Below are 18242 nucleotides of genomic sequence, written 5' to 3' on the forward strand. Positions count from 1 at the left end.
CATCATTTAGCTTCCCCTTGACCCAGCTGTCGTTTTAACAGTGTAAAGGAACCCTTTAGTTATTGCACAACATGAATATCCTAGGAACTTCCAGTCTTCCAGTACAAGAGAATACACTTTCCGGCTGGAAAATCAGTTGGCTTTGAAGGCACTGACCTCATTTTTCCACCCCAAAATACTAAACATGGAGCATTAGGATCACCCAATACAAGATCATCTTTCAAACATATGGGGAAATCCATAAGCAGTCAAACTTCACGTTCAAGAAGAGCCTAATATAGTTCATGTTGTGATGAACAAACATATCCAATATGGATGGCAAAGCAATCACACCTACTGTGATGGTTTTCCTAGTGATTTGGATTATGACAGCATTTCAATAGGCTAACATCAAGAAACAAGCACATCAATAAAATAGCATAAATTCATTAGCCTTCCTAGCAATCTCAATTTCACCCTCAAAACTTTTCCAGTTGATCTTTCAAGGCTGCAGCCTCCTTCAACAACCAAGAGGGAAACCCCTTAGCATCCAAAAAAAAAAAACAAAAAAAAAAACTAAAATGCAACACAAATAACAAGAGATCATGCATGTGCAAGAGCCATAGATACACTCAAATGAAAAATGAAAATCTACTTAATGGAAAAAGATAACAGACAACAGATTAATAGAGAAATCAAAATAATGATGGATAACACCAAAATGAATACTACAACACAGAGGCTTTATGGCCATATCCTCCAAGTTTCATATTTGATCTACATCAGCAAAACCACAACAACAATATACCTTTTCAATATCCTTTCTTGTCGATACTTCCTTCTCAGGCTTCTCTTTATAATCGTTTTCAACTAGGCCCAAATGTGTCTTCATATGCGTTAAAAATAAATAAAAAATCATCAAGGATCAAGAAACTTAAAATGATCAGCTGGGAAGGTGTACAGTGATTATCAATCCACTAGTCACACAGAAACATCTTATTTCCTGTGCTTTAATTACACCCTCAAGTTCTGCCTTTCTGTACCACTCTTCAGAACTCTCTTTAGCGTGACTGAGGATTGTAAACTTCTTATTAAATAGAACTCAAGTTAAATTTCTCCACCTCAACCAGCATATGGAGAAGAATATGAATATGTAAGATTTTTCATGAATGCCTTCATAAATCTTAGTGCTCTCATGCATCAACAGAGATGATTGTGTTGGGTATATATTGTATAAATTTCATTCATAGTTCTGTATTAGTCCTGGGATTTCATTAGTGTAGTAATTAAAAAAAAATTTCATTAGTCTAGTACTTACATAACCTTACAAGTTCCAAAGAAGATGAAGACAATAAAAAGATGAATCTTCATGAAAAGGCTCCAACAAAAAATTGCGAAGTTAACAGACAGCAAACTTTGAAACACCGACATGCAACATTTAATCATCACAAACCCAAAAGCTTTAGACCAGATATATGCCATGAAACAAGCAAAACTGGAAACCTTCATTAAAAATAAATTCTCACGAAGATGACCTAAAGGAAGTATTCCCTGGATCTTCTAAGCAGAGTACTAACCAATAACCAGTGAACCTCATCAATCACCATTTTTAAACATCCAAAGACTTGGTCGCATAGCAGTACCTCAAATTAATAATTACTACGTCAGGGATCATATATGGTTTTTTCTTATGCATACCAGTCAACATGTTAGGGGCATGCCGAACTTCTTTAGATCTGAAAACCCCATTCTAGCTGGGAGTTTTTGTGGGGGCTGGCTACCCATTATCTAAAATGGGTCATGCTTATTATCTTATCTAAGAAACAACATAATCTACTAGACATTCAGAAGGAAAAATAAGTATTTGATCTCTCAAATAAAACCCTAAGATCAAATCAGATGTAGTTAAAATGACACGTATTAGCATAGACAACTAACAGTTTTTTTTTTTAAAGGTAACAAAAATTTTATTGCCAAACACCGGGATTACATGACGGGGACAAGGTGTCCCAGGGACTGACAGTCCAGGTCGAATACATGTTATCAAAACGAAAAAGAAGAAATACTATCCAATGCCCGAAGGAAAACTTCCCTCCATGGAAGGCATCAACAAGTTAACGCATAGACAACTAACATGGAAGCAAGAAAATGCAAACATCTTTTTTTTTTTTTTTTTTTGAAAGATAACAACCATTTTATTGATGCTTTTGTAGTCAAGTTACAACAACCATATCCCATATAAATTACACCAAGTTGTTCCACCCCTTACAAAAACAACACCACCCATAAGGTGCCAGTACCCATCATGAAACCTTATGTAGCAGGCGCAATTTTTCCACCCATGATTACAGAGCACCTTTCGCATTCCCTACTGCATTTCCATTATCAGCCAATTGGATGCACATATATTCCCTTTCCGCAGCATCCTCTGCTAGTCTGCCGGCCTCTTCATTTGTAGATCAGATTAAGCACACCTCTTGCCCGGTTAGGAGAATCAGTGCTGTGCCATGCACTTCCGAGCCTATTCTTAGTGGCCACAAATAGGAAGGCTAGAGTGAGTGACTACTTGGGGGATTGGGAGGTGTTTTGGGGCCTTAGGTATAGGCAAAACTTGAAAGATAGCAAAATAAGTAGCCTAGAATCTCTCCTTTCATGTTTTAATCATTGTTACTGTTATCCTAACAATGATGACTGCAGGGTTTGGACACCAAATTCTTCCGCCCCTTTCTCAGTTCTTTCATTCTTTTACAGACTCACATCACTGAACATGGAAGATTCTCTGGGTGTATGGATTTGGAAAGCAGAGGCACCACCTAAAATGGTAGCTTGCGCATGGACGATAGCAAGGAAAAAGGAGCAAGAAAACCCAGAGCATCAACATCTATTAATTTTCATTCCATCCATGATTCATGCTTAAAGTTTCAATGCATACTCTTCCCATCTTCCATCCCTTCAATTCTACCCGACTCTTAATCTCATAGCAAAATGGCCATCGAACACCTATTCGAACCATCAAGGGCCATTTAGACAGTGCCCATAAAATCACTTATCCAGTACAAATTTTCATCTCAATCTCGTAGCAAAATGCCACCTAACCCCAATTTGAAACATGACAATGGCCATCCTCTTACAATTCAATCTCACAAACTTTTAAGATTACCTCAACGACCAGCTCAAATCACCTTGATACTTCATAGTCCAAAGTCCAAACCAATTGCATTAACTGATTACCAATATCCCACTTCAACCCGTCCCCCATCCAACCTCCTTTCTCCATTCAATTTTCCTCAAACTCCAAAATATGCGTGCAACCTTGACAACCGATGTAAATAAATCTAAAATACTCAAAATCTCAATCTTCATCCTCTTCCTGCAATTCATCCCCATCTCTCCCTCCAATTCCCCCCAACTGTAAATTACCCACAGCACCATTTCTCCGTCCTAGAATAACAAGATCAAGGAGCCTCCTCCTTGCATCATAGATTGGATTTGGCTCAATCAAACACCCCCTCTCATACGCCTCCCTTAAAAAAACAGTATGCCTCTTACCCTTCGTCGACAAATAAAAAATCCCAGGATGATCCAAAAACAGATCCCTTATATTCAAATCTATCCCAAACCATTTCCTAAAATGACTGATCTTCTCCACCTCCACCATCTTCTCCACCGTCAAACTCAAAAACTCATGAACAATCCCCACCGCCCGTTTCTCCACCGCCTTTTTCCCACCCTTGTTTCTCCTCCCCTCTCCAATCTCCTCATACGGCCCCAAATACGCCAATCTCTGCCATTCTTTAACCCTAACCCTAAAATCCTTACTCAATCTCATCCCCGGCGGATACCCTTGCTTAAAACTAAACCTAATTTCCGAATCTTCACCCATAAAATCCCCATCACACTGCTTTCCCCTCCAATTTTCCACCACGGGGACAAAAACAAAATTATAATTAGGGCATTTAGGGACTAGTTTTAACAAATGAGTGTTGGGTTCATGTGCATCAGAAAGCGAAAAAATGTTAGGGTTTTGGGAAATTACCGAATCTTCGAAGTCATCAGGAAGCCCTAATTCTCTCCAGACTTTAAAGATTGCGCGGAGAGGGAGAGATTTCGCGGCGGACATTGAGAGGAGGCGAACCAGGCGGTGGACAGCGGCGGACTTTGAAGAGTCCGCGGCGGCGGACTCTTGGGTTGAAATTAGGGTTGCAGTTTGAGTGAGTTTGATAAAGGGTTGGGATTTGGAGGGATTGTAGAAAAGGGTAAAGATGTGAGGGTATTTACGGATGAAAGATGGGGCGCCACGGTTGAGATGAAGCTTTTGAGAGAGGCGAGAGAGGAAGTGGAGTGGGATAGAGAGGTGTGGGGATGAGAGAATTAGGTCTTGGATGGATATGACTTTGAGGAGGTTTTTGTAGTCTTCCATGAGTTTTTCGAAGGTGGGGTCTCTAGGTCTGGAAGCTATGTATTGGGCACAAGTTGTTTTAGGGTGATGGTGGGATTGGAAGGGGAGGGGGGTGGGAGAGAGTTGGAAGGTGGGTTTTTTGAGAAGGGTTTGATAGGTTCGAATAGCCATGGGAAGAGGATGGAGAGGGGTGGTGTTTCGAATTTGTGGGGGGTTTATTTTTGCTGGAAGGAAGGTGGTGAGAGAGGGAGAGGAGGTTTTGATCCCTTGCCGAATGGTCATTCTATGGGAGATGATAAATTCGCCTCCCCTGTAGGATGATTCGCACCACTGAAGGTGAATTGACGTTAAAAGTGGCATCAGAGGGAGCGAATCATCCTACATGGGGTGCGAATTTATCAATGCCCCTTTTTTTTGTGCTTTCTCTACTCTTCAGCTCTCGCAACTCACCCACTAATATTTCATGGAATATTTTTTTCACGATTGCCGAACATTTCCTTTCTTAAAAGGTAATTCTGACCCATATTTAGGGGGGCCAACCCTAGCCCAACCTAAGATAGCATTCCTTCAACCCTCACCCGACCCAATCCGAGCCTCGGGTTGGGGGATGGTCAACCCTAACCCAACCTGCCTCTAAATATCTCAACCCTAACCCAACCCATATAAACGAAATCGAGTCAAGTTGAGTCGGATTAGGTTAGGGTTCACCTAGGGCCAAAAAGAAAAATACAAGACAAAAACATAACCCAAAGAAAATCAAGATAAAATTAGAAGACGGACGGAGGTTGGATTCGGCTGTTCGGGTCGGGTCGAGTTGCCAAGACCTCAACCCTAACCCAATCCAAGATTAAATCCGGTTGGCTTTTCCCAACCCTAAACGAACCCAAGGAAATGCCAAGCCAAGCCAAGCCAAGCTAAGCCAAAATTGGGTTGAACCCGTTAGGTTTGCGTTGAGCCTTACCCAAGTTTCACTCCTAATAAATCTAACGGGTTATCGGATGTGACCATGTGGCACGTTTCAACATTTCTTCCTCCATCAGTGACGGAGCCAGGATTTACACATAAGGGGCATTATATAAAAAGCCGAGGGGGCATGTTATACATAAGGCTGGGCCTAATTGAGTGGGACATTATACATAAAGGGGGGCAGGTTATACATAAGGCTGACCCAATTGAATTGGGCCTATCAAGGAGTTTGGCCCAACTCAACAGGGGCAGCTGCTTCCCCTTATGCTACGTGTAGCTCCACCCATCATCAACAACTTGATCTTTGCGAATTATTTTGGTCAAAAATGATAAGTGCAATTTGTTTTTTACCGTTTCATTATCATTCTGGAATTTTTAACCATACATAACTTTTTGGGTTTAAGTAACACCAAATTCTGGAATCGACTTATCAGATTTGGGTTCGAGTTGCACTAATTTGGGTTCAAGTAAACCAGAGATCCGTCCCTATTTGATCTATATCTTTTCTAACGGACCTCAACAATTTCAACTATACATAGTCCGTCCTCAAAAAACTGGCCACCTTTTTTTTTTCTCATGCCCTCACACTACATTTCGTTGTCGGCTATTTGCAACAGCAAGGCCCTCCGCTTTACGCTGCAATATATCTCAGGTAATGATTGTTTAGATTTCAGGTGAGTTGGCCAAAACTTTGTTCTTTGACCACACTCTTCTCTCCTCGTCTTTTGTTACCCAAAACTGTGAATAACAGCCCTTCCGATGCCTTCAGATTTTCTATGGTTTCCAACTCTCACAGGCCGCCACCTGTCCTGGACACCTGTCCTCACACGTCGTCGAGTCTCCCTCTATAAAAGGAGGTTCAAAGCTCAAACCAATGGGTAATACAAAAAACCCTCTCCACCCCAAAACTCCTAAAACTAGCTCTGCACTCCTGCTCATACTGACTTGAGTGTCGAAGGGCCTGTCCGGAGTAAAACCCGGGTCGGTCTTCTGACCTCGCTTGCCCTTGTGCAGTACTCAGCTCCCTCAGCAGAACTTAGCCACTTCACTCCCTTTCACTCCGGTCCCTCAGGACTCAGCTCCTCTGGTCATTCAGCTCAGCTCTTACGTCACTGTCGTACCTGTTACCGATTTTCGGTCTAACAGAAACCATAATCCACATTAGACTTCAAAGCCTAAAAACCCCTGAAAATCAGACCATAAGCATCCAATCTCAATACCCATATCCGGAATTCATCTGTATCTAACAGCATTCAACCCTATTTTTAAGAGGAGAATGTGGACGTAAATGTGTTTTGCAAGAGTCAAAGATGCTTAATACCTATTTTTGAAAATCAGTTAATTTCTCTCTCCTGTCATTTGGAAAGGTAAAAAGAGAAAGAATATAAAAGGGATATCAAGGTTTAGGAAGCTTTTGAGATCTTAGGCGGGGTGGGTCTCTGAGGGCTTGAACCATCCTCAGATTAGCGCCAAGACTTTTCTGGTTTTTTGTAAGATGGCAGGAGGAAGTATTGTGACGCAGGGCGAGGTGAAGAACTATGAAGCCAAGGTGACGATGTTCGTGCTGGCCACTTGTATGGTGGCAGCCACGGGCGGTCTCATTTTTGGTTATGACCTTGGCATCTCAGGTGAAGACCCCAATTATTGTCTGTAACGTGGGATTTGAAGATTATTTTTTATGAATGGCAAAGAATGTCTCAATTTCTTTCGAAGTAAAAATGAACATTTTAACAGCATAAAACAAATTTTATGCCCATTTTTACGTCCAAGGAAATGGAGCCAATGATAAAAGTAAGAAACCCGGGAACCCCAGTGACCGAGAAACAAAGAAGAAAACCACGACAAAACACAATTTAAGGTGTAAGGGAAATCTAAGACTTCCAACCTTGCCCTAGAGCAACCATCCCTAGGTACCTTATCAGCCTTAGAATTTGCCAATCTCTTTACATGATGAAATGAAATAGAGGTTCCCCCCCACCCGATCAGAGATTTCATCAATCCATCGAGCAAACCGCCAAGGAGGAGATGACCTCCCCTTTAGCCACCTTATAACATTGAAGGAATCACCTTCCACTATGACCTTATCTAAGATATCTTGCTCCATCAACTTTAATCTTTGATTCACCCCCTCATCTCTGCCTCATTGGAGTTGGCAACCCCAATAGGGCTAGAAAACACACATATAGTATTTCTATTCTTGTTTCTAAGAACGTCACCAACTCCCGCTGATCCTAGGTTTCCCAAGCTTGAACCATCGAAGTGCAGCTATAGGAAACCGATGCTAGGAGGCTCCAAATCCTGAGTGATTACCGGATCGGGAGAATGATTCTATGAGAGATGCACCTATATGATATTTCCTCCCCTTTCTTTTTGTTTTTTTATGAAATGACTGCATTTCTACTCCCTTTTGTTTGCCTTTTCCTAAAAAATGAAGTCATTTTCATGAAAAAGCAAACACATGAAGGGGTGGAAGTATCATTTCCATTGGATTGATTTCATTTAATAGCTTGATTTATTTGAAGATATATATAATAGGGTAATCAATTTTGGTTGATTGACTTTGTAGGGGGGCGTGACTTCCATGGATGTATTTCTGGAGAAGTTCTTCCCAAAGGTGTATAGGACAATGAAGGAGAGTTCTATTCATGAGAACCAGTACTGTAAATTCGACAGTCAATTACTGACCTCCTTCACTTCATCGCTCTACATAGCAGGACTCATTGCCACCTTCTTCGCCTCTACAATAACCAGGGTCTTTGGCCGGAAAATTTCTATGTTGTTTGGTGGTGTCAGTTTTTTAGTAGGTGCCATCCTCAATGGTGCAGCCACCAACTTAGCTATGCTTATCATTGGTCGGATATTGCTCGGTGTAGGTATAGGATTTGCTAATCAGGTAATCTCTCTCTCTCAAAAAAGAAAGACCCATGTAGTATTCTCCAATTAGGAGAAATTGAAAACACATTACAAGGTAAGAAGCCTTCATTAATGAACAAAGAAGTCACAAGAGGACAGAGAGGCAGTATAGGATAATGAGTTCTCCATCACTTGTAGTCCAGAGACTTTGTCATCTCTCTCTCTCTCTCTCTCTCTCTCTCTCTCTCTCTCTCTCTCTCTAAAGAAGAAAAAACCTGATAGTATTTTCCTGTATTAAGAGAAAAGAACAACATATTACATGGTTAGAAGATTCCATTATTGATCAAAGAAGTCACCAAGGTGATAGAGAATCAGCTTAGGAAAAGGGGTTCTCCATCCTCAATCTCCAACATATTGTACATCTCTCTCTCTCTCTCTCTCTCTCTCTCTCTCTCTCTCTCTCTCTCTCTCTTTAATAGAATAAAGAAAGTCCATATAGCTTTTTCCTATTAAGAAGGAAGGGAACCCCATTTTACAAGGTAAGTTCATTAATGATAAAAATTAAAGAGCCTTCCCTCCTCTCTTCAACAAGTTCGATGAATATCTGCAAAGAGAAAAATTACTAAATAGTATGTGGGAATGAATTAATACGATGGTTTGTTTTGTGGGTGCAGGCAGTTCCACTTTATCTCTCAGAAATGTCTCCCCCAAGACTAAGAGGTGCACTCAACATCCTGTTCCAACTGGCTACCACCATTGGAATTCTAGCAGCAAATCTTGTGAATTTCGGAACAAACAAGATCAAGGAAGGATATGGTTGGAGAGTGTCACTAGGTCTTGCAGTTGTTCCAGCTGCAATCCTAACTTTTGGGGCTATTTTTCTCCCTGACACCCCCAACTCCCTGATTGACAGAGGCCAAAGAGACAAGGCCAAGGCCATATTGGAGAAGGTTAGAGGGTCAAAACAAGTTGAAGAGGAATTTCAAGACCTTGTAGAAGCTAGGGAGACTTCGAAGCAAATTACTAATCCATGGTCTAACATAATGAAGAGGAAGTACAGGCCTCAGCTTGTGATGGCCATTATGATTCCTGCTTTCCAGCAGCTCACTGGAATCAATGTGATAATGTTCTATGTGCCTGTTCTCTTCAAGACCTTGGGATTTGGTGACAATGGTTCGCTCTTTTCTGCCGTTATAACTGGTGCTGTTAATGTCGTTGCAACCTTGGTCTCCATTAGATGTGTTGATAAATATGGGAGGAGAGCGTTGTTCCTTGAGCGTGGCGCTCAGATGTTCATATGCCAGGTCAACTCTCTCTCTCTCTCTCTCACACACACACACACTCACACTCACACACATCATCATAATCATCATCCTCGTCGACGTTAAAGGCAAGTTTTGAATACTGTTGGAGTATAAATGATTAAATATCGCCAACTCTACTCTAGAGGAGCTGTCAGAGTTGTGTTATTTAATCATTTATACTTTAAAACTCCCCCTCAGGTGAGGCCACTCTTTTTTGGGTTGGCCTACAGGTGACAAATGTGGCCCCTCTTCTGGGTTGGCCATACATATGGATTTTTAATTTGAAGGAGTCTTGGGTTTTGAACCTAGGACCTGAGGCTCTTGATGCCATGTGAAACAAAGAATTATTCCAAAAGCTTAAGCTGTTAGAGTTTGTGTTATTTAATCATTTATACTTTTTTTTGAATGATTTTAATCATTTATACTTGAACACGCCTCTTGGTTTCTTCCTCACCTTCTTCATTTACTTGTGCAGGTGGCTATAGGTGCGATCATCGGCGTGAAGTTCGGCGTTACTGGCACCGGATCCTTGTCGAAGGGTTACGCGGACTTGCTCTTGGTCTTGATTTGCTTATACGTGTCGGCATTCGCTTGGTCATGGGGCCCTCTTGGTTGGTTGATCCCTAGTGAGGTCTTCCCTCTGGAGATCCGATCGGCCGGCCAATCCATCACCGTTGCCGTCAACTTCTTCTACAACTTTGTCATTGCTCAAGTCTTCCTTGCCATGCTCTGCCATTTGAAGTTCGGCCTCTTCTTCTTCTTTGCATGCTTCGTACTTTTGATGACCATCTTTGTCTACTTATTTGTACCTGAAACCAAGAACGTCCCCATTGAAGAGATGAACATAGTATGGAGGAAGCATTGGTTTTGGGGAAAATATGTCACCGGGGACGGCAAAGTAGAGCTCTCACAGCCAAAGAATGTGGCTTGAAAACTTGCATAGCTTAGAAGGTTCTGGTGCAATGGTGGTTTTCTTTCTTAGTAGATCCCCAATACCCAAATATCTAAGTCCTGGTTCTCGTACAATAATTCAAGAGCAAAGAAGAGATGCAGGAATATAAAAAAAACAAAAGGGAGATTCAAATACAATTTGTATAAGTTGAGCTGTTCCTGAATGCATATCGGCCATGTTTATCCACCTGTGTTTGGATATATGGATTTTAGAAGCTAAAACATGTATTTTATAAGCTAAATTCTAGTTTAAATTAAGGGAAATGATATTTCCCCCCTTCTGATGGATAAAATCCATCCCCAAAGGGAAATGATATTTTCCCCCTTCTGGTAGATAAAATCCACCCCCCCCCCCCCACGCCACCTCACCCCACCCCAACGTTATTCATTAACTTTAAAGGCAAAGAAAAACGTTAAAGGGGGTGAATTTATCCTCCTTAAACAGTGCCCCATTCTCATAGAAACCGTCTGGGCGAGGGGGGAATGGGGGGTATGATTTCCCTAAATTAAACTAATGGGAAATTATAGTTCTACCGCTCTTCCCAACATTTCCAAACTAAGGGGAAAATTTCCACCCCTTTTCCCAACATTTCTAAGAACTAGTGCATTTTCAAGAATAAAAAACCGAAGGGGGTGGAAATATTATGGAAAAATTGTCAACTGGTGACAGAAAAATAGGAAAATAGTGAATGGGTGACACCCTTTTGAAAGTTGGTGAACGGAGGTCGAAATACGTTTTCTGACATGCCCTTTTACGTAAATACCCTTAAGAACGAAAAACCCATTGTACAGAGGGTTTTTTTTTTAACTGTAGAGAGGCTTTTTGTCTCTTCGTTTTTAACTGTAGAGAGGGTTTTTTTTTTTTTACTTTTACTCCACCTGAAACCCATCTTCTCCGGCGTGAGGTGTGACCGGCGTGAAGATCTCTCATTTTTCTCTGGAGTGGTGCGGTTTCCTGCATTATTCCGAACCTCTCTCCTCCGTTATCAAGTTTATTCCGGCGAGGGGTTCATTTTTCTCCGGCGAGGGCTTCATTTTTCCGGCGAGGGCTTCATTTTTCTGACGAGAGATCCATTTTTTCCGGTGTGGGCTTCATTTTTCCCCCATCCCCATCGTGCAGGTATGTTAGGGTGTCGTATTTCATATTTTTTTACATTTTTTTTTCGTTCTATTAAGTTACCTTTGTGCTTTGTGGTGTAACATTATCAGTATTTGGAAGTCTTTACATGTTTAGGGTTTAATTTTTTTTTTTGTTCCCTATTTTGTTTGATTTTGACTGTGAAGAACCCCCTTTTGATAATCTCTCATTCTCGGTGTTGAGAATCCCCTTTTGAGATTCATAATATCCCTTTTTCAGTGTTGAGAACCCATTTCCAGTGTTGGTACCCCCCTTTTCCAGTATTGAGATGCTTTATATCCAGTGTTGGGACCCCCTTTTGAGGTTCATAATCCCTCAATTTAAGTGTTGAGGACCCCCTCCAGGTAGATTGATAATCCCCTCATTTCCAGTGTTAGTAACCCTCTCTAGGATGTTGATAATCCCCCATTGCCAGTGTTGAGAACCCCCTCTAGGTAGTTCATAATGTCCCATTTGCAGTGTTGGGAACCCCTTTGCAGGCTGATAATCCCCCACTTTCAGTGTTGAGAATCCTTTCTAGGTACATTGATAATCCCCCTTCTCCACTATTAAAAACCCCCTATTGAGGTTGATAATCCCTCATCTCCAGTGTTGAAAACCCCTGAAGGGAGGTTGATAATCCCTATTGCCAGTGTTGGGAACCCCCTGTTGAGGTTGATAATCCCCATTCTCGTGTGTTGAGAACCCCCTGTGGTTGATAATCCCCCTTCTCTTCTGTTGAGAACCCCCTGTTGAGGTTGATAATCCTCATTGTCCAGTGTTGAGAACCCCCTCCTGAGGTTGATAATCCCCCTTCTCCAGTGTTGAAAACCCCCTCAAGGGAGGTTGATAATCCCCATTTCCTGTGTTGAGAACCCCCTATTGAGGTTGATAATCCCCTACTCCAGTGTTAAAACTCTCTATTGAGGTTGATAATCCCCCTTCTCTAGCGTTGAAAACCCCCTCAGGGAGTTTATAATACCCATTTTCAGATTGTTGCCAATCCTCTTTTAAATCATTGTTCATATAGTAATTTTTGGTATGGTTTGTACACTTGAGAATCACATATTTGAGTTGCGAACCCCATTTTAAGAAACATGAACTTACATTACAATTAATTATGTTCTTTTTTGTGACAGTTATATAGTTGGATTGGGAGAAGGCAAAGTCTACAATGAAGACGCGTGTAAGTGTAGTCCTTTTTGTTCTCGTTTTAGATTGTTACTCAATAGAATGCTCTTTTATTCTCTAATTGTGTTAATAGGCAAATGAGAGCCGGAGTCGAAAGTGTAATAGAAAGCCCGGAATGGGTTTAAAGAATGAGGAGATTAAAATGAAAGATGGTAAGGGGAAAATAAAATTGAAGGGTGGGAAGGCAAAAATGAAAAATAGAGGCGAGAAGAAGAAAGTTGAAGTGAAAGGTCAGAAGATGAAAAGCAACGTGAAAGGTCAGAAGAGTGAAGTGAAGGCGAAACATGTAAGTGTATTTGATTTTTACAGTTTTAATCTAAGTTACTTGATAAAAGTTGAAGCTTTGATTATGTATGTTGTTTTACAGGATCCATATGTCCCTGCACGATGTTCTCCATCGTGCTTTATTAAGGAGATGCGGAGTACACAGTTCCGGCAGTCCCACTATGATGCTATAGGCAAGACCCCTTTCAAGGACTTCATCCGCCTAGAACAAAATCCACTAGAAGAGGCTGTCATGCATAAGCCTCTAATTAGAGCACTACACAGTAAGTGGGATCCGGCGACGAAGACATTCATGCTAGGAGGTATCGCAGTTCCATTTAGGGCTAGAGATGTTGCATTGGCTTTAGGCCTTCCCCTTAGAGGGAAAAAAATTAATTTGGCGAGGGTTCCGTGGACGGACAAGAGTAAACCCACTCCTTTACTGCCTGGGTGGCCATTTCGTAGAGGATCTGTTCTGGCATCTGACCTTTCTGTGCAAATCAAGGCCTTAGTTGGTCTAGAGGACCAACCCTCCATAGAGACTTGTGTGAAATATGTCATGCTACACCTATTCGCTACTGTGTTATTCACTCAGGCTGCACATCGGGCCGACCAGCTGTTTTGGCCCTATATCGATGATTTAGAGAAGATGTGCGACTATAACTGGGGGGAAGCAGTATACAATTGGTTACTCGAGTATTTAAACGCATCCGTCGCAGGGGGAAAATATCTTGGAGGTTGCTCCCTCACATTGCAGGTATCATGGCCTCTGCAATAGTTTGCCTTTTTATTTATCTTCCTATTAATAAAATATTAACAAAGTCTGTCTTGTGTGTGCAGGTGTGGCTTTTCGAGCACACGAAGTTGTGGATACCTAAAAATCCAGATGCCTGTCCACGTATTCTGAAGTGGAAGTCGAAAGGAAATGAAGCGAATAAGTACTATATGATTGAGCAGGGGAAGATAGAGAAATCTGAGGTGAGACCCTATCTACTAGATACCATTTTAGATAGTCTGTAATATTTTCTGATCTAACAACTTTCTCAAATCGTTAGGTAGTGGTGACATTGACGCCACGAGAGGACGAACTGCAGTACATTCCTGAGCAGGTATCGCAATGGACCTCTTTTTATATTATGTTTTATTTAACCTGGTAATGTTTACAAATTTTGTGTGTTGTATCCCTTATTTGTATATTAGGAAGCCGAGGAAGAAGGAATCATTGGGCAGGGAGAACCATTAGGGCAGTCACCTACTGTCCCAGCATTGATCGGCACACCTGCGTTTGAAGGAAGGGATACTGTAGTTGACGAGGGTGGTCAGGAGGGTGCTGAGGAGGCCAGTGAGGATAGGAGGATAAAAAGAGAGTGGGAGAAGATAGGAGAGGCATGGGACAATATAAAAAAAAAGAGGGGACAGAATGAAGAGGAAAAGGAGAGGTTAAGAAGAGTCAGGGTGGAGATGGAGGCGGAGAAAGAGAATTTACGAATACAGATTGCAGCTGAGAGGGAAATTATACAGAAGGAGTGGGAAGCGATGAGAAGACAGGAGGGAGACAAAGCTGAAATGGAGAAGGAAGAATTGAGAAAAGATGGGGAAAAAAGAAGAGAGGAGGAAGATATGGAGGTCATAAATGTGATGAGTCAGGCTGAAGATGTTGGCTTCGTAAATGAAGCAGTTGTAACAGGAGCGTCAGATGTTGTTAACATTCTCGATAGCCCTGAGGGTAAAGCGAAGAGGAAGAGGACGGAAAAATTAGGGAGCATTGAGAGGAGAGTGAAAAATCAGAGAAGGGATAGGAAAGCAAGCTACGCCAAGAGTAGCCCCTATACAGTACCCCCAGTGACAAAGAAAAAAAGTGAGAGGGCAACGAAGAAAGTAACACGGAGGCGAACTGATCTCATTGAGAAGTTGAAAAAACAAGACCAAAGGCAAGTACACTTGTTTTCAATTAACCATTATTCAAAGTTAGATACTTGCTTCCTCTAACCTTTGTATATTTTTGCAGTCGTATTCTCATGACCGTTGACGGGGTAAAAGTCTTGGCCGAGGATCTCGAAACGTTGTGGAACCTTAAAGGAGTCCTCAGTGGCCAAGTAAGTGTCATTTTTTAAATTAAGTGTTGTCTTCAGTACCCATTGTTGAGGTAATTAAGAAATTTTTTTGAGTTGTAGGTGTTGGATGTATATGGGAAGTATTTGTGCGCCTCCAGCAATGCCTTGACTGGACGGATTGTATATATTCCTTCGTCAGTACATGTAAGAGGCTTTTTTGTAGCTATACATGTTACTTTACAACTTATCCATGATTTAGTGTTCCCACAAAATTCATTTCATTGTACAGGGATATAAGACTTCAGGGCGTGATTTAATGGATGACAAACATAAGTTGGAGTCCGATCGGTTGGCGAACGAGCTATTACATCGTACAGTTGACCATATCCCGTCAGAAGATATTGGGATGATTTTAATCCCATGCTGTCAAGACTTTCATTGGGCTCTTGTGCTTGTTGATATGGTGAATAAAAAGATGGTCGAGTTCAACTCAATGGAAGGGGACTCATTTCAGGAGCGAGCATCTCCCACTGTAAGTAAATTAACATCTTCCGTAACATTTAAAGTTACTTCCATATGTATGACACTCAATATTCCTTCGTTGTCTTAAATTCAGGTAGCATTAATGAAGGAATATTTGAAGGGCCGGGGTTGCAACATCGATGACTTTCCATATTCACAGATGGATGGCTTCCGAAAGCAGAACAATGGGTGGGTTCAAACTTAAAACTTTTGAATTTTTGTTAGTATTCCTATCTCATTCGTAGTTAGCTTAAAGTAACTATATTCAATGCATGCTTTTATACAGGGTTGATTGCGGCGCTTTTGTCCTAAAAGCGATTGAGCATCTCTACCATGGTCAACCACTGAACTTTGGGCCGACAGACATTCCTGAATTTCGGCTACAACTCTGTGAGAGATTTTTACGAGGAGAGTTTGGGGACTGCACACTTATATAGGAACACCTTCTAATGTTGATGGATGTTTATTTTTTCTGATGATCAAACTTTATTTTTAATGGAGATTGGCAGGGGATTTGTTAAATGGCAAGGGAAGTTGGCAGGGGGTCTGTGTTTTTCTTTGTGAATGGGTGGAGAGGTTGTAAATTGAAATAGGTTTAATGGAAGTGTGTTTGTGTTTGTGAATAGGTGGAGAACTTGGTTGGTGAAACAGGGAATTGTGAACTTGTTTATGAATGTGGATAAGTTGTAAATGTAAGCAGGTTTTATGGAAGTGTATTTGTGTTTGTGTTTCAATTTCAATGTTAGAACTTGTAAATTTAAACAGGTTTTAGACATGTGTGTTTCTGTTTCTGAATGAGTAGGGAAGTTATAAATTAAAACATTATATGATGTGTGTTTGTGTTTGTGAACAGAATATTAAGTGTGTTTGTGTTTGTGTTTATACAGGTTTTAGACATTTTCAATTCCAGCAGCTTTACTCGGCTGGAAAAATGGTTGCTGACCCATTTTCTGGGTTGGTAACCCACATTCCAAGGTTAATAACCCAAATTTTTCTGGGTTGGTAACCTTAAGTTCCAAGTCCAGCAGCTTCACTCGGCTGGAAAAAGGTTGGTGACCCAGTTTCTGGGTTGATAACCCACATTCGAAGGTTGATAACCCAAAAAAAGGGAGGTTGGTAACCTTAAGTTCCAAGTCCAGCAGCTTCACTCGGCTGGAAAAAGGTTAATAACCCACATTCCAAGGTTGATAACCCACATTCGAAGGTTGATAACCCAAAAAAAGGGAGGTTGGTAACCTTAAGAACCAAGTCCAGCAGCTTCAGTCTGCTGGAAAAAAGGTTGGTGACCCTATTTCTGGGTTGATAACCCACATTCGAAGGTTGATAACCCAAAAAAAGGGAGGTTGGTAACCTTCAGTTCCAAGTCCAGCAGCTTCAGTCTGCTGGAAAAAAGGTTGGTCACCCTCTTTCTGGATTGATAACCCACATTCGAAGGTTGATAACCCAAAAATAGGGAGGTTGGTAACCTTAAGTTCCAAGTCCAGCAGCTTCACTCGGCTGGAAAAAGGTTAATAACCCACATTCCAAGGTTGATAACCCACATTCCAAGGTTGATAACCCAAAAAAGAGAGGTTGGTAACCTTAAGTTCCAAGTCCAGCAGCTTTACTCGGCTGAAAAAATGGTTGGTGACCCTCTTTCTGGGTTGATAACCCACATTCGAAGGTTGATAACCCAAAAAAAGGGAGGTTGGTAACCCTAAGTTCCAAGTCCAGCAGCTTCACTCGGCTGGAAAAATGGTTGGTGACCCTTTTTCTGGGTTGGTAACCCACATTCGGGTTATCAACCTTCGAATGTGGGTTATCAACCCAAAAAAAGGGTCACCAACCTTTTTCCAGCCGAGTCAAGCTGCTGGACTTGGAACTTAGGGTTACCAACCTCCCTTTTCTGGGTTATCAACCTTCGAATGTGGGTTATCAACCCAGAAAGAGGGTCACCAACCATTTTTCCAGCCGAGTAAAGCTGCTGGACTTGGAACTTAAGGTTACCAACCTCTCTTTTTTGGGTTATCAACCTTGGAATGTGGGTTATCAACCTTGGAATGTGGGTTATTAACCTTTTTCCAGCCGAGTGAAGCTGCTGGACTTGGAACTTAAGGTTACCAACCTTCGAATGTGGGTAATCAACCCAGAAAGAGGGTCGCCAACCCAGAAAAATGAAGCCCTCGTTGGAATACACTTGATAACGGAGGAAAGAGGTTCGGAATAATGCAGGAAACCGACCAACTCCAGAGAAAAATGAGAGATCTTCACGCCGGTCACACCTCACGCCGGAGAAGATGGGTTTTAGGTGGTTCAAATGAAAATGGAGTAAAAGTAAAAAAAAAACCCTCTGTACAGTTAAAAACGAAGCGAAAAAAGCCTCTCTACAGTTAAAAAAAAAAGCCTCTGTACATTTTCGTTCTCAAGGGTATTTACGTAAAAGGCCATGTCTAAGCTACTAACCTTCACTTACACTTCGTGGGTTTCAGGCGTTAATGGAGAAATTTGCAAGAGGTAGGCGGTAAACTTTGGTAGGTGAAAAGTAACAGAGAGAAAAATCTAGTATAACGTGTTCTTTTTGCCATGAGGGGTATTTGGGTAAAAGGCCATGTCAGAAAAAGGTGTTTCGACCTCCGTTCACCAACTTTCAAAAGGGTGTCACC

At 41.5% G+C, this 18242-nt stretch overlaps 3 protein-coding genes across 4 annotated transcripts; 2 read left to right on the forward strand and 1 right to left on the reverse strand.

Annotated features, from left to right (window-relative positions):
* Positions 1–2114: 2114 nt before the first annotated feature.
* On the reverse strand, positions 2115–4690 carry LOC143886862 (Ubiquitin carboxyl-terminal hydrolase family protein). The gene has a single exon (XM_077391018.1). It carries the CDS (start codon positions 4658–4660, stop codon positions 3332–3334), a length of 1329 nt encoding a protein of 442 aa, XP_077247133.1. The 5' UTR covers positions 4661–4690; the 3' UTR covers positions 2115–3331.
* Positions 4691–6813: 2123 nt separating this feature from the next.
* On the forward strand, positions 6814–10671 carry LOC143886860 (sugar transport protein MST3-like). The gene is made up of 4 exons (XM_077391017.1): positions 6814–6972; positions 7911–8237; positions 8872–9501; positions 9977–10671. Exons 1-4 carry the CDS (start codon positions 6955–6957, stop codon positions 10430–10432), a joined length of 1431 nt encoding a protein of 476 aa, XP_077247132.1. The 5' UTR covers positions 6814–6954; the 3' UTR covers positions 10433–10671.
* Positions 10672–12916: 2245 nt separating this feature from the next.
* LOC143886859 (uncharacterized) lies at positions 12917–16303 on the forward strand. 2 transcript variants are annotated; one of them, XM_077391015.1, is made up of 10 exons: positions 12917–13046; positions 13128–13781; positions 13865–14002; positions 14080–14133; positions 14225–14955; positions 15033–15120; positions 15199–15282; positions 15368–15610; positions 15695–15789; positions 15887–16303. In XM_077391015.1, the coding sequence occupies exons 1-10, from the start codon at positions 12951–12953 to the stop codon at positions 16035–16037; spliced, it is 2334 nt and encodes a 777-aa protein (XP_077247130.1). In that variant the 5' UTR covers positions 12917–12950; the 3' UTR covers positions 16038–16303. The 2 variants fall into 2 exon arrangements, with proteins under 2 accessions (XP_077247130.1, XP_077247131.1); XM_077391016.1 differs by having other exon boundaries at positions 15368–15614; positions 15887–16025.
* Positions 16304–18242: the final 1939 nt, after the last annotated feature.

Source organism: Tasmannia lanceolata, unplaced genomic scaffold (assembly GCF_043159265.1).
Source record: "Tasmannia lanceolata isolate RefF3 unplaced genomic scaffold, GAP_Taslan_0.1 ptg000011l, whole genome shotgun sequence".
NCBI lineage: Eukaryota > Viridiplantae > Streptophyta > Magnoliopsida > Canellales > Winteraceae > Tasmannia > Tasmannia lanceolata.

What these genes read in the sequence shown, in the direction of transcription:
- LOC143886862 (XM_077391018.1), bottom strand. Translation starts at nt 4,660, where the DNA reads ATGACCATTCGGCAAGGGATCAAAACCTCCTCTCCCTCTCTCACCACC.
- LOC143886860 (XM_077391017.1), top strand. An exon ending in GTATAGGATTTGCTAATCAG is followed by an intron (nt 8,238 to 8,871) that starts GTAATCTCTCTC and finishes TTGTGGGTGCAG; the next exon opens with GCAGTTCCACTTTATCTCTC. An exon ending in CTCAGATGTTCATATGCCAG is followed by an intron (nt 9,502 to 9,976) that starts GTCAACTCTCTC and finishes TTACTTGTGCAG; the next exon opens with GTGGCTATAGGTGCGATCAT.
- LOC143886859 (XM_077391015.1), top strand. Translation starts at nt 12,951, where the DNA reads ATGAAAAATAGAGGCGAGAAGAAGAAAGTTGAAGTGAAAGGTCAGAAG. An exon ending in AAGGAGTCCTCAGTGGCCAA is followed by an intron (nt 15,121 to 15,198) that starts GTAAGTGTCATT and finishes TTTGAGTTGTAG; the next exon opens with GTGTTGGATGTATATGGGAA. An exon ending in TTCCGAAAGCAGAACAATGG is followed by an intron (nt 15,790 to 15,886) that starts GTGGGTTCAAAC and finishes GCTTTTATACAG; the next exon opens with GGTTGATTGCGGCGCTTTTG.